Source organism: Chelmon rostratus, chromosome 2, assembly GCF_017976325.1.
Source record: "Chelmon rostratus isolate fCheRos1 chromosome 2, fCheRos1.pri, whole genome shotgun sequence".
NCBI classification, from domain to species: domain Eukaryota; kingdom Metazoa; phylum Chordata; class Actinopteri; order Chaetodontiformes; family Chaetodontidae; genus Chelmon; species Chelmon rostratus.
Genome location: NC_055659.1, coordinates 15,454,470 through 15,468,466, shown reverse-complemented (window position 1 = coordinate 15,468,466; position 13,997 = coordinate 15,454,470). Strand labels below are relative to the sequence as shown.

The following is a 13,997-nucleotide window of genomic DNA, read 5'->3' as shown; positions in this document are numbered from 1 at the left end:
TTTGCTCTGTGGCATAAATTTCACATAAAGCCAGAAGCTTCCAAAATATCATGCATGGCTAATGGACCGGTGGTGTCAGATCAACAGTCGGTGCTCCTCACTTATCACCATCTTATACTCTAATCCCTGGAGCTTTACTGCAAGGTGGACAAGTAGCCAGGGTCAAAGTCCCACACTGAGACCTAACTTTAACCAACACACCCTGAACCTTGTCAAAAATAAAATGTTTTGACATTCATTAGCATGACTTTGACCCCAGTCGCTGGCTATTGGAGCAGTATTTCAGCACAGCTTGGTGTGAACAGGCACTGAACGATTGCAATACAAGCTTACAGTGCACATCATGAAGTATGCATGAGAGCAAAGCAGTTAAATAAGGATAGACAGAGAAGTTCTTAAAAACAAAAGCAGTCTTGAGACTGTTGAGGACCTCGAGGCTACGGCTGCACGGTTAGTCAGCTTGCATCCTTATTTTACAAATCAAAAACATGGGTGCTGAAGGTTTGAAACTTTTTGCTTCATTAAAAAACAAAAAGTATGATTCCAGTTAGTCTGAAATCATCCCACACCATACAGTCAAACTCAAAAATCAGCCCACAGACATTTAGACTAGTTTACACACAGCGACTAGTTATGTATGAAGCACAGGTGCGCCAACATCTTTCAACAGAATCTAAGCTTTAACAAGTATAACATAATAGCAATACCGCGTCACAATTACAATCAACAAATATGTTTGAAATGGACTAAAAATATATGTACTTACAAAATAAACGTAAATGTACATCCCTGCTCTTTGTGGAGATCTTGTAGACTGGAATGTTACTCAACACTCACCTTGGTCTGTTATCGGGAACCCAGTTGTTCCTGCTTGACAAATGGAGAAACTGACAGACGGGGAGATCAAAGACCATAAAAACACAATAAGCCCCTTGAGCATGTGGCATTTGGTTTGAGCATCACCGCAAGCCTGGTGCTATATTTGAGTTTTGCCCTAATAAGACAGAAGATTTCGGAGCAGGTATCGTGTAACATTTAAGACAGAGGCTGATTATATCTTGTGGGTAACCACTTTAGAATTTCTTCTATTCTTTCCAATGGAAATGGTTCCTCAGGACTGGCCGTACTTTTGCATTTCTCCAGCTATGTGCAGCCTTCTTGATAAAACCATACGCTTGCTGTCTATGACAACATCTTCTATCTCATCATATACAATGGACTTATGATAAACAAACCTGATTCACATTAAAATCTCTAAACACACTGAACTCTGATATATTCTAAAGTGAAGTGAAGTGGTTTGCAAAATATACAGGAAGTACAGCTGGAATCCATCACTCAGTTGCTCTACATTAGGGAGACTGTCTCAGGCTCTCTTGTGTGTCCTGTGAGAAGAATAAGAACAGGTGTTGGCAGAATAATCCCTTGGCGATCCTTCCTTTTCTTCAAAGCTCATTGGCACTCATTTCATTTTTGAATCATTTCTGACTTGTAAGGACTCTGAAACACTATACCATTGACTTTTTAAAAAGTTCTCCAAAGCATGGCAAGGGGCTACTGTTGTGCCAGGGAGCATAAAAAAGATGCATTAGTCACACCTTTGGACTGCCTGTAACTATTGACTTGACCATGAGAAAGAACTGAGTCACCATCACATCTGCACCTTACTTGCACAAACAGTCGAATCCACAAGCAGAAACATCGCCACATCTCCAATATACATGAGCATGCATTCAATTCATAGTTACCCAAAGACATATAGATACATCACAAAGCACCGTTCCCATTTTCTTTTAATTTTTTGATAAATATTACAAAACATGGTGCTAAAGGCAGCACAACAGCCTACCAACAATTTTTCCAACAATCATGATCATATATGACTATTCTAAACAACTTATAAGCCTGCCAAATGTCTGTCATTGAAGACACCCCATAAACTGTGTAATGAGACAGGCGACATGACCAAATACAGCAACGCTCATGTGATAGGCTCCCATCACTCTATATAAAAGGCACAGCAAACATCCACTGAGGACAGGCACCCAGCAAAGGTAAGTTTCTGAGCAGCTCAGCTGTACTTAGAGTCATTTAACTACTCCAGTACAAGATATTCTACTTACTGCCATTTATCATTTGTATCAAGTCAATACTGTGAAAATAAAAGATAAGATATAGGGGATAGATATTTATATTACTTCAAACAGAAACTTTTTTCAATATATTTGCATTTCATTTCTCGAACCTTATTTTAGAATAAAGAAGTAAGCAGAAGGGTTAAGTCTGGGAGGTAGCCTTTGTGAACATTACATGTTTGCTCCTCTTTTCAGAAGTCTGTACTGAAATCTGCCAGAAAAAGCCCTGCTCACCTGGTGTCATCTACGGTAAATTAGGTGTCGTATTTGTCCTGGAGAATAACTAATATTGCATATATACTCAACATATAAAGCTTGTCCCTTACCCACACACTGTGTTTTTAGCACTTTGATGAGTTCTAGTACACCAGTAGCTTCCTGTATTAACAAATCTTAATGGTAGAACATTCATCTGATTACAGTAATAACAGAAGCTGGATTTAGCACTTGGACGCAGTTCTATGTGCTTTAAAATGAATGACTGCTGTCTTGTTTCCTCTCGTGCAGTAAAGGCTCACCATGAGTACAGACCCTGAAATGGAGTGTTTTGGCCCGGCGGCCGCTTACCTCCGGAAGCCAGAGAGAGAGCGAATTGAAGCTCAGAACACTCCCTTTGATGCTAAAACAGCATATTTTGTGACTGAGCCCGCAGAGATGTACCTCAAGGGGAAACTTGTTAAGAGAGAGGGTGGCAAAGCCACCGTGGAGACTCTCACTGGGAAGGTGAGACTGAAGGCAGCAGAATCACATGTTTTACAGTGCCTAACATTTCTGCTGTTGAATCTAGACTGCTGCAACATAAATCAACTATTTGACATAGTGGTTGAACACATTTAATTGAAATACATTTTAAAAGTAAAAAATAAAAAGTAATAATTGTCCAGTCAAAAAACTGTTTCTCAGACAGGCTGGTGGATGATCAGAGAACACACCACTGCTGGACAGTAACTAAGCTTATTTCTTTGACAGTCCATCACTGTAAAAGAGGATGAAGTCTTCCCCATGAACCCTCCAAAGTTCGATAAGATTGAGGACATGGCCATGATGACCCACCTCAGTGAGCCCGCCGTGCTGTATAACCTCAAAGAGCGCTATGCAGCATGGATGATCTACGTGAGTTTGACCTTCTTTCACGTCAGTAGATAAAACCATAGAGGAAGACGTGTGTTGGTAAAAATCCTCTGTCTCCACAGACCTACTCGGGGCTGTTCTGCGTCACTGTGAACCCCTACAAGTGGCTCCCAGTGTACGACTCAGTGGTTGTAGCAGGATACAGAGGCAAAAAGAGGATTGAGGCTCCACCCCACATCTTCTCCATCTCTGATAACGCCTATCAGTTCATGCTCCAAGGTATCACTCAGTTAGTAAGATTCTGTCCAGAAATACAGCAGCTGCACTTCATCTCCTAACTGTTGTACAACAATTTGATGTCTTGCAGATAGAGAAAACCAGTCAATCCTGATTACGTAAGTGACAGTTGTATATCATGTATATATCAAGTATTGACAACAGTAGTGATATTATATTATATTAACAAGATTTATGAAAACACACTCTCAACCTAGCGGAGAATCCGGTGCAGGAAAGACTGTCAACACCAAGCGTGTCATCCAGTACTTTGCAACAATTGCAGTGTCCGGATCGAAGAAAGAACAGGTTTCTAGCAAGATGAAGGTAAGAGGAGTTAAACAATATAGATAAATTAAATCTAAAATGGGAAAAAGCTTATTACTGTCATGTTGACAAAAAAAATATATATATTTCTAGGGGTCACTGGAAGATCAAATCATTGCAGCAAACCCTCTGTTGGAAGCTTACGGTAATGCCAAGACTGTGAGGAATGACAATTCTTCGCGTTTTGTAAGTTCTTCTTTGGATTTCTCTTTGTCTTGAAACTGTTTGTTATTTTCTGACAATAATCATAATCACTGTGAGGTCAATTTAAACATTAACCTGTTTTTGCATAGGGAAAATTTATCAGAATTCACTTTGGGACAACCGGAAAGCTGGCCTCAGCTGATATTGAAACATGTAAGATTTTCTGTGAAGCTCATCAAGCGTTTTCTGTTTCATTACGACATCAATTCTTTCAGCTGTGCGTCACAGAGAATTTTCCTTAAATCCACACAGATCTGCTGGAGAAGTCCCGAGTGACGTTCCAGCTGTCTGCTGAGAGGAGCTACCACATCTTCTATCAGCTCATGACAGGCCACAAGCCGGAGCTGATAGGTGTGAGATTAGTGATTAATAGTGTCAGCTATTTAACAGCATGCAGAACAATGTGTCATATATTTTTTATTTACACATGTTTTCTCCCATTTCAGAGGCTCTCCTGATCACCACAAATCCATATGACTATGCCATGGTCAGTCAGGGGGAAATCACTGTCAAGAGTATCAATGACGTTGAAGAATTCATTGCTACTGATGTAAGGACAACTTCATTTTGATCACTGCTCACTATTATGATACAAAAAGATAGTAATTTATTACATCTTAACTGGGGAGGGGCATTTGTATTTATCAGCAGCTATCAGGAAATAGAATAAACTAAGCTGTATTACAATTATGTGATAGATGCTAAACATTTGGGGACACAAGGCAACAGCGGTTTACGTGTTTTAAAATGAGTCTTTATTTCACAGACTGCTATTGACATCCTTGGCTTCAACTCAGAAGAGAAGGCAAGCATGTACAAGCTGACCGGAGCTGTGATACATCACGGAAACATGAAGTTCAAGCAGAAGCAGCGTGAAGAGCAGGCTGAGCCCGATGGCACTGAGGGTACGACGCCCACACACGCTGAGCTTTAATGTTGTTGTTAAGTTTTTGCCACTTGAAAGAGAACTTGTGATTTAGAAGTACAAGTTCATGAAGTATTCCCAGAATGGGTTTGGAGGTTAACTATCTGTGTCCTTCTTTCAGTGGCTGATAAAATCGCCTACCTCATGGGTCTGAACTCTGCCGATTTGCTAAAAGCACTCTGCTACCCCAGAGTGAAGGTTGGGAATGAGTTTGTGACCAAAGGTCAAACCGTCCCTCAGGTATGGGATGTCTTCCATTTTCATTTTGAAAGACACATACAAATAGAAAATATGTTTCTGACTCTCAATGCAACCAAGGCTTTCAAAGTTATAGCTTTGTAGGCTTTGTAATCTGTTTAATCCCTGGAACGCTGAGTCAACTGTGTTCATTTTTACAACATCCCTGTTCATATTGTATCATTCATTTGTAAAATCAGGTCAACAATTCCGTCATGGCTCTCTGCAAGTCTGTCTATGAGAAGATGTTCTTATGGATGGTCGTCAGAATTAATGAGATGCTGGATACCAAGCAGCCCAGAAGCTTCTTCATCGGCGTCCTGGATATTGCTGGGTTTGAAATTTTTGATGTAAGTATGCTTTTTATTAAATTCATATTACTTAAGGCCTTTGCTGACCTTTGTTGTCTTCATCTCTTCAGTTCAACAGCTTGGAGCAGCTGTGCATCAACTTCACCAATGAGAAACTGCAACAGTTTTTCAACCACCACATGTTTGTGCTGGAGCAAGAAGAGTACAAGAAAGAGGGAATCGAGTGGGAGTTCATTGACTTTGGGATGGACTTGGCTGCCTGCATTGAGCTGATTGAGAAGGTACTACAGGAGAAATTCTTAATAATGATAAAAAATAATGACCCCTTCCATATCTGATCAGTACAGGATTTTAATGTTGTGTTCTTGTCAACAGCCAATGGGCATCTTCTCCATCCTTGAAGAGGAGTGCATGTTCCCCAAGGCTACAGACGTCACCTTCAAGAACAAACTGTATGACCAGCATCTTGGTAAAAGTGCCCCCTTCCAGAAACCCAAACCGGCCAAGGGCAAAGCTGAGGCCCATTTCTCTCTGGTCCACTATGCTGGCACTGTTGATTACAATGTCGTTGGTTGGCTGGATAAGAACAAAGACCCCCTGAATGACTCAGTGGTTCAGCTCTACCAGAAGTCTTCAGTGAAGCTGTTGGCTCTGCTCTACGCATCTCATGCCTCTGCAGAAGGTAAAGATATTATTTTAGGGAACATAATTTGAAGTTTTCTTGTGTTTTCATTGTTTTTGAAATAAAAATGTATTACATTTGGTAAAGTCAATAATCAAAATCTAACCTTCGTGGTACAGCTGAGGGTGGTGGTGGCAAAAAAGGCGGCAAGAAGAAGGGTGGGTCTTTCCAGACTGTATCTGCTCTGTTCAGGGTAAGAATCACAAAGGCCTGCCTCACTACATATTTATAATACAATATGGATACCACTTAGTTCCCAAAGCTGCTACATAATTTGAATTTTTCCATATTTCAGGAGAATTTAGGCAAGTTGATGACCAACTTAAGGAGCACTCATCCTCATTTTGTACGTTGTTTGATTCCAAATGAATCAAAGACTCCAGGTAAGCCTAATTAATTTAGGTTCGCATTAATCTATGCATTTAGACATTGCTGTAATTATGCAACACAAGACAGAATTGTGGCGTGTCTTTTAGGTCTCATGGAGAACTTCCTGGTCATCCACCAGCTGAGGTGTAACGGTGTGCTGGAAGGTATCAGGATCTGCAGGAAAGGTTTCCCCAGCAGAATCCTCTACGGTGACTTCAAGCAGAGGTGTTTACTAAGATTGACCATATTTATGACATTATTAACTGAGGCCCTGTGAAATCCATTTTAATTCTTTCCAGATTCTATTTTATTTTCTCCCAAATTTAATGTTTTCCATTTAAATTTTTCTGAATTCTGTTTTGTACAATTCAAGCATACGTCTTTATCATCAGATTATTACATTATGCATTATACATACATTACTCATTGTCTATTAATCTCCCTCCAATCAGATACAAAGTATTGAATGCCAGTGTCATCCCTGAGGGGCAATTCATTGATAACAAAAAGGCCTCAGAGAAACTCCTGGGCTCGATTGATGTTGACCACACTCAGTACAAATTTGGACACACAAAGGTAATCTGTTCGTCCGTTATGGGTGTTGTTTTCTTTGACTGCTAACCCTGATACTGCTAGTTAGTGTAGTCATTCATGTCAAGAAACACTTTTTTGTTTTAGGTGTTCTTCAAAGCGGGTCTACTGGGAACTCTGGAGGAGATGAGGGATGAAAAACTTGCCATCCTGGTCACAATGACGCAGGCTCTCTGCAGAGGTTTCCTCATGAGGAGAGAGTTTGTCAAGATGATGGAGCGCAGGTACCTTTATATATATATTTACAGTAGTTTCACACATCGAGGGGCACCTGTACATTTGTAGATGACAATGTGATTGTGATTTTCAAGCTAAAGATTTTATTTTAAAATCCAATCCATACACCATACCATACAGCTTGAAGAATCTAAATGAATCTGTTCACTTACTGTAATACCTGTTTTCACATAGGGAGGCCATTTACTCCATCCAGTACAACATCCGTTCATTCATGAATGTCAAAACATGGCCATGGATGAAGCTCTACTTCAAGATTAAGCCTCTGCTAAAGAGCGCAGAGACTGAAAAAGAGATGGCGCAAATGAAAGAGGACTTTGAAAAGACCAAAGAGGATCTGGCAAAGGCTCTGGCAAAGAAGAAAGAACTGGAGGAGAAGATGGTTTCTCTGCTGCAGGAGAAGAACGACCTGTTGTTGCAAGTGCAGTCTGTAAGCTGGATCATCACGCTGCTTGTGCATGTCTGCTAAATATCCTGCATCAAATGACTGATTTGGCATTGACATGAACTTGTTTGCTTTGGCTTTTAGGAAAGTGAAAACCTGAGTGATGCAGAGGAACGGTGTGAGGGGCTCATTAAAGCAAAAATCCAGCTTGAAGCCAAACTCAAAGAGACGGCTGAGAGACTGGAGGATGAGGAAGAGGTCAATGCTGAACTGACGGCAAAGAAGAGGAAGCTGGAGGACGAGTGCTCCGAGCTGAAGAAAGACATTGATGACTTGGAGCTCACCCTGGCCAAAGTGGAAAAGGAGAAGCATGCCACTGAGAACAAGGTCACAAGACAAGCTTTTTATCTTGTGTTTTAACTTCAGAGTAGATTACAAATGTGTTGTTAATTCAAAGTGCTGTAAACTTTTATAGGTCAAAAACCTTACTGAGGAAATGGCTTCTCAAGATGAGACCATTGCCAAGTTGTCCAAAGAGAAGAAAGCCCTCCAAGAGGCCCATCAGCAGACCCTCGATGATCTGCAGGCAGAGGAAGACAAAGTCAACACTCTGACGAAAGCCAAGACCAAGCTGGAGCAGCAAGTGGACGATGTGAGTTATTTACATTTTAAAGCAAAAGTTAAACTTAACAATCAGAAAATGAACTATGTGGTGATACAAGTGGTTACTACGGCAACAACAAGTACAATTTGTATTAGAGGTCCCAGAGTAAAAAGTAAACCCTGAAGCTGTTATCAACAAGATGAGATTATGTTGGATTACATGCGCGCCTCATACAGCCAAGAAATGGCTTTTGCATAAAGAAAAGACAACCGTCAAGATCATGCATAACTGAGTTTGATTTTCTGAAAATCTGTAAAATTATGATTTTAATTTCATCTATTTTGTTCATAGCTTGAAGGTTCTCTGGAGCAAGAAAAGAAGCTCCGTATGGATCTCGAGCGTGCCAAAAGGAAGCTTGAAGGAGACTTGAAACTGGCCCAGGAATCCATAATGGACCTGGAGAATGACAAGCAGCAGTCTGATGAGAAAATAAAGAAGTAAGAACTACTTGACACGTGCTTGAAGTCAATAATTTAATGAAAGGCCACCTGAACCCAACTCTAATATGCTGAACTGATTCCGTCCCCTACAGGAAGGACTTTGAGATTAGCCAGTTCCTGAGTAAGATCGAGGACGAGCAGTCTCTTGGAATCCAGCTACAGAAAAAGATAAAGGAACTTCAGGTAAGAGCAAGCCTGAGTTGACAGCAATAGGAACATTGAAATATCTTCAACACTTTTCAGATTAACTCAACAACTGTATGTTCCAGGCTCGTATTGAGGAGCTGGAGGAGGAGATTGAGGCTGAGCGGGCTGCTCGGGCAAAGGTGGAGAAGCAGAGGTCTGATCTCTCCAGGGAACTTGAGGAGATCAGCGAGAGGCTGGAAGAAGCCGGCGGAGCGACATCTGCTCAGATCGAGATGAACAAGAAGCGCGAGGCCGAGTTTCAGAAGCTGCGTCGTGACCTGGAAGAGTCCACCCTGCAGCACGAGGCCACCGCTGCAGCTCTCCGCAAGAAGCAGGCTGACAGCGTAGCAGAGCTGGGAGAACAGATTGATAACCTCCAGAGAGTCAAACAGAAGCTGGAGAAAGAGAAAAGCGAGTACAAGATGGAGATCGATGACCTCTCCAGCAACATGGAGGCTGTCGCCAAATCAAAGGTTGCGAGTGCTGAAGTTTCATACAGGGAGCAAAAAATAATGGTCATATTTTCATACTAATACATGTTTTCTTTTTCCAGTCAAACCTTGAAAAGATGTGCAGGACATTAGAAGATCAGCTGAGTGAGCTCAAATCCAAGAATGATGAAAATGTCCGTCAGCTCAACGACATGAGTGCACATAGAGCAAGACTTCAAACTGAAAATGGTATGAATATCATGGTTTGGGGGGTTAATTATCCTTTCCAATTTGAACCAAATCTCCATAATATTCATTATTTAGCCACGTCACTATTCTCTGCGGTAATAATACTCAAGTCTCCTGTATGAGGCTGAATGCTAACAGCAGCAACATCGTAAACAAACTAATTCAGGTAACACTTGAATTAGTTCAATTACCTCCTTTTGTTTATCTCCTATTTTAACAAGCCAATTCCATTGCCTTCACTCTTCTCCCTAAATTTGAGATTTGCACACATTCAGCACCAGCACACAAATCTGCAGATATATCTCTGTTCACTGTGATGGCCCAAGAGCAAAACCTTTCTTGCATGATAATGTGAACACTGATTATATGGTATTAAGTCACCTAATTCAGTTTTGTTCTGATGTACATTAAGTCCATTAATATCTTTGAATAGGTGAATGTACGCGTCAGCTGGAGGAGAAAGAAGCTCTTGTTTCTCAGCTGACAAGAGGCAAGCAGGCCTACACTCAGCAGATTGAGGAGCTGAAGAGGCACATCGAGGAGGAAGTTAAGGTAACAGTCTATGAAATCAGCAGGATAATCACAGAGGAAAAGGCCACCAGACGACTGGCATCAAATATTAATCAGGCACTCATTTGCATTATAGGCCAAGAACGCCCTGGCTCATGCTGTTCAGTCAGCTCGTCATGACTGCGACCTGCTCAGAGAGCAGTATGAGGAGGAGCAGGAGGCCAAAGCTGAGCTGCAGCGTGGAATGTCCAAGGCCAACAGCGAGGTGGCTCAGTGGAGAAGCAAATATGAGACTGATGCCATTCAGCGCACTGAGGAGCTGGAGGAGGCTAAGTAATGAACAGTCCTGAAATCACAGTTTCCATGTGCTTAGATCCTGCAAATCATCATAAAACCTGTTTACTGAATGTTTCAACAGGAAAAAGCTTGCCCAGCGTCTTCAGGATGCAGAGGAATCCATCGAGGCTGTGAATGCAAAATGCTCCTCTCTGGAAAAGACAAAACAGAGACTGCAGGGTGAAGTGGAAGACCTGATGATCGATGTGGAGAGAGCTAATTCTCTGGCTGCTACCCTCGACAAGAAGCAGAGGAACTTTGACAAGGTTAGATATTTGTTCATGCTTTGTGTGCTAAAATGATGACCATAGAATTGTGAATTCCTGAAACACATGGGTCTTTATTTTGTTTTCAGGTTCTTTCAGAGTGGAAACAGAAGCATGAGGAATGCCAGGCAGAGCTGGAGGGAGCTCAGAAGGAGGCTCGCTCTCTCAGCACTGAGATGTTCAAGCTGAAAAATTCATATGAGGAAGCTCTGGACCACCTGGAGACCCTGAAGAGAGAGAACAAGAACCTGCAACGTAAAGATCATAAAAAAGCAGAATACTTATTTAACTTAATGAAATCAATCGAGAGTGATCTGATCGTGGCGTTCCACAGATAACTGATAACTGATTTTCCCTTTGCAGCTTTGTCATATGCTTTGTATAAAATGACAAGTATGGACAAGTGTGCCCCCCAGTGGGCCAATAGGTTTAATGGTCTATGAGTTGAGAACATCAAATGCAATATAGTCTACAGGCTATCTATGAATGTACACATATATAGTACATTACATCTAAATCTCTACCAAAGAGACAAAAGAACAAATTCAGCTCACAACTATTTAAATAACCACTTATACCTTGTTTCTTCCAGAGGAGATCTCTGATCTAACAGAGCAAATTGGGGAGAGTGGAAAGACCATTCATGAACTGGAGAAAGGGAAAAAGACTGTTGAGGCTGAGAAGTCTGAACTCCAGACTTCACTTGAAGAGGCAGAGGTACTGTCTAACAAAATATTTCTAATTAAACACAAAATATTAAATTATGCTGGAGCTACAAAATACTTCTTTTTTTTTTGTCAAGGCTACCCTGGAGCATGAGGAATCCAAGATTCTCCGCATTCAGCTGGAACTCACTCAAGTCAAGAGCGAAATTGACAGAAAACTTGCAGAGAAGGACGAGGAGATTGATCAGATCAAGAGGAACAGCCAGAGAGTGATCGAGACCATGCAGAGCACTTTGGATGCTGAGGTCAGGAGCAGGAACGATGCCCTGAGAATCAAGAAGAAGATGGAGGGAGACCTCAATGAGATGGAGATTCAGCTGAGCCATGCCAACCGCCAGGCGGCTGAGGCCCAGAAACAGCTGAGGAACGTGCAGGGACATGTTAAGGTTGGACATAAACATGCAATTTATAAATGTGACTAAAAATACCGCCACGTGGTCCAAACATATGTACATTTCTAAATGGAATTCGTATTATCTTGAACTCAGGATCTACAGCTGCAGCTTGATGAAGCTATTAGAGGCCATGAAGACATGAAGGAGCAGGTTGCCATGGTGGAGCGCAGGAACAACCTGATGCTGGCTGAGATCGAGGAGCTCAGAGCTGCACTGGAGCAGACGGAGAGAAGCCGCAAAGTGGCCGAGCAGGAGCTGGTTGATGCCAGCGAGCGTGTGGGGCTGCTACACTCTCAGGTAGATAAAGATCCAAATACTGACATGTGAAACACATGACAACACAAAATGACAGCATTTAATCCCAACTATTATTTGATTAGAATACCAGCCTCATCAACACCAAGAAGAAGTTGGAGGCTGATCTTGTCCAGATCCAAGGTGAAGTGGAAGATTCTGTCCAGGAAGCGAGAAATGCTGAAGAAAAGGCCAAGAAGGCCATCACTGATGTGAGTCAGCCTCACACTTCACTACATAACTATGTACCATATAGTGTGCCACAAGCCTGTTAGGCCGTTTCTCCACTGTATCTAGTGCTCTGGTGGTTGAAACCTTAGAATACAAGATCCAATAATAGAAAATGCAATAACATTTCAGGCTGCCATGATGGCTGAAGAGCTGAAGAAGGAGCAGGACACCAGTGCTCATTTGGAGAGGATGAAGAAGAACCTGGAGGTGACGGTGAAGGACCTGCAGCACCGCCTGGATGAGGCTGAGAATCTGGCCATGAAGGGCGGCAAGAAGCAGCTCCAGAAACTGGAGGCTAGGGTAAGTGTCCTGAGGACAGACATCTTACATTTACTGTGCGCCGGGACAGCATTTTCAAGTCGCTGCGTTCGTCTTCGCTCAAGGTTCGAGAATTGGAGGCTGAAGTCGATGCTGAACAAAGGCGTGGTGCTGATGCTATTAAGGGAGTGCGAAAGTATGAGAGAAGAGTGAAGGAGCTCACCTATCAGGTACATTGCTTTCATCAACACTGAGACTCAAAGCACTATTATTAATGGTTATAATAATATATGGTAAATAAAACAGTAGGCTTCCGCTAGTATTAACGTTGTATTATAACGTTCTTTAATCTCTGATCTACAACAGACTGAGGAGGACAAGAAAAATGTAGCCAGACTTCAAGATCTGGTGGACAAGCTGCAGCTCAAAGTGAAATCCTACAAGCGACAGGCCGAGGATGCTGTGAGTGCACCTAATTCTCATAACAACACACACTCTGAAAATGTCACTCAGTCCGCAGGTTTTGACTTCGCTGTGGCTTATCATGCAGGAGGAGCAGGCCAACAGTCACCTGTCCAGGTACAGGAAGGTGCAGCATGAGATGGAGGAGGCGCAGGAGCGTGCTGACATCGCCGAGTCCCAAGTCAACAAGCTGAGAGCCAAGAGTCGGGAAATTGTCAAGGTAAAAAAGAGCTATTTGAGATTAATCAAGTTTGTGTCGATGGTCATTTTATGTCAGCACTCAACTTTGCAAGTTGTTTTAAATTTAGATTATCTGGCCAAATGTTTTACTTGCCATTTTTCTGTCATTTCAGACCAAGGAAGGAAGCGAGTGAGGAAGATATCGAGGTTATACAGTAACAAGAAGTCATACAATATGAATATCTTGTTATATGTTTTTTCGAGCATGTCAAGTCTGCTGTGACAAGATAACGTCAATAAAAGGTAGATAGTCTGCTGCCTCTCCTTGTCTTTCCTTTCATTTTTCAATGACTTGATTCAATTAATGAATATTTACTCGTCTTAGATACTGATCCAAGCCTTTGGGGGCGTACAATATGATTCATTGTGTAATTTAGACCAGATAGATACACAAGTAAGCTGTACAATCTAATAAAAGAATCAAATATTGTCAAATATAGTACATGGCACTATGTTAAATACCAGACATAAGCAACTACAGCACAGAGCACATATATCCCCTTAGTCCAAGTTTGTTCAAGTCCACTGATTCACTGCATGTTAATCCTGCAGGACTCAAA

At 41.8% G+C, this 13,997-nt stretch overlaps 1 protein-coding gene across 1 annotated transcript; it reads left to right on the top strand.

Annotated features, from left to right (window-relative positions):
* The first annotated feature begins 2,040 nt into the window (after positions 1-2,040).
* LOC121623504 (myosin heavy chain, fast skeletal muscle-like) lies at positions 2,041-13,690 on the top strand. The gene is made up of 41 exons (XM_041960793.1): positions 2,041-2,054; positions 2,331-2,384; positions 2,643-2,858; positions 3,105-3,248; positions 3,329-3,485; positions 3,574-3,601; positions 3,701-3,809; positions 3,903-3,995; positions 4,103-4,166; positions 4,266-4,364; positions 4,460-4,563; positions 4,780-4,918; positions 5,060-5,178; positions 5,376-5,525; positions 5,597-5,767; positions 5,862-6,168; positions 6,288-6,361; positions 6,464-6,551; positions 6,645-6,762; positions 6,990-7,113; positions 7,216-7,352; positions 7,540-7,795; positions 7,895-8,137; positions 8,226-8,402; positions 8,706-8,851; positions 8,947-9,037; positions 9,124-9,513; positions 9,594-9,720; positions 10,154-10,272; positions 10,367-10,563; positions 10,649-10,832; positions 10,922-11,087; positions 11,425-11,549; positions 11,635-11,943; positions 12,046-12,249; positions 12,333-12,458; positions 12,607-12,777; positions 12,861-12,965; positions 13,102-13,197; positions 13,286-13,417; positions 13,551-13,690. The coding sequence occupies exons 3-41, from the start codon at positions 2,655-2,657 to the stop codon at positions 13,569-13,571; spliced, it is 5,814 nt and encodes a 1,937-aa protein (XP_041816727.1). The 5' UTR covers positions 2,041-2,054; positions 2,331-2,384; positions 2,643-2,654; the 3' UTR covers positions 13,572-13,690.
* Positions 13,691-13,997: the final 307 nt, after the last annotated feature.

Bases quoted from the DNA above. Each gene is read 5' to 3' on its own strand.
- LOC121623504 (XM_041960793.1), top strand. From the start codon at position 2,655: ATGAGTACAGACCCTGAAATGGAGTGTTTTGGCCCGGCGGCCGCTTAC. The intron at 8,138-8,225 runs GTCACAAGACAA...AAACTTTTATAG, and splicing joins AGCATGCCACTGAGAACAAG to GTCAAAAACCTTACTGAGGA. The intron at 13,198-13,285 runs GTGAGTGCACCT...CTTATCATGCAG, and splicing joins AGCGACAGGCCGAGGATGCT to GAGGAGCAGGCCAACAGTCA.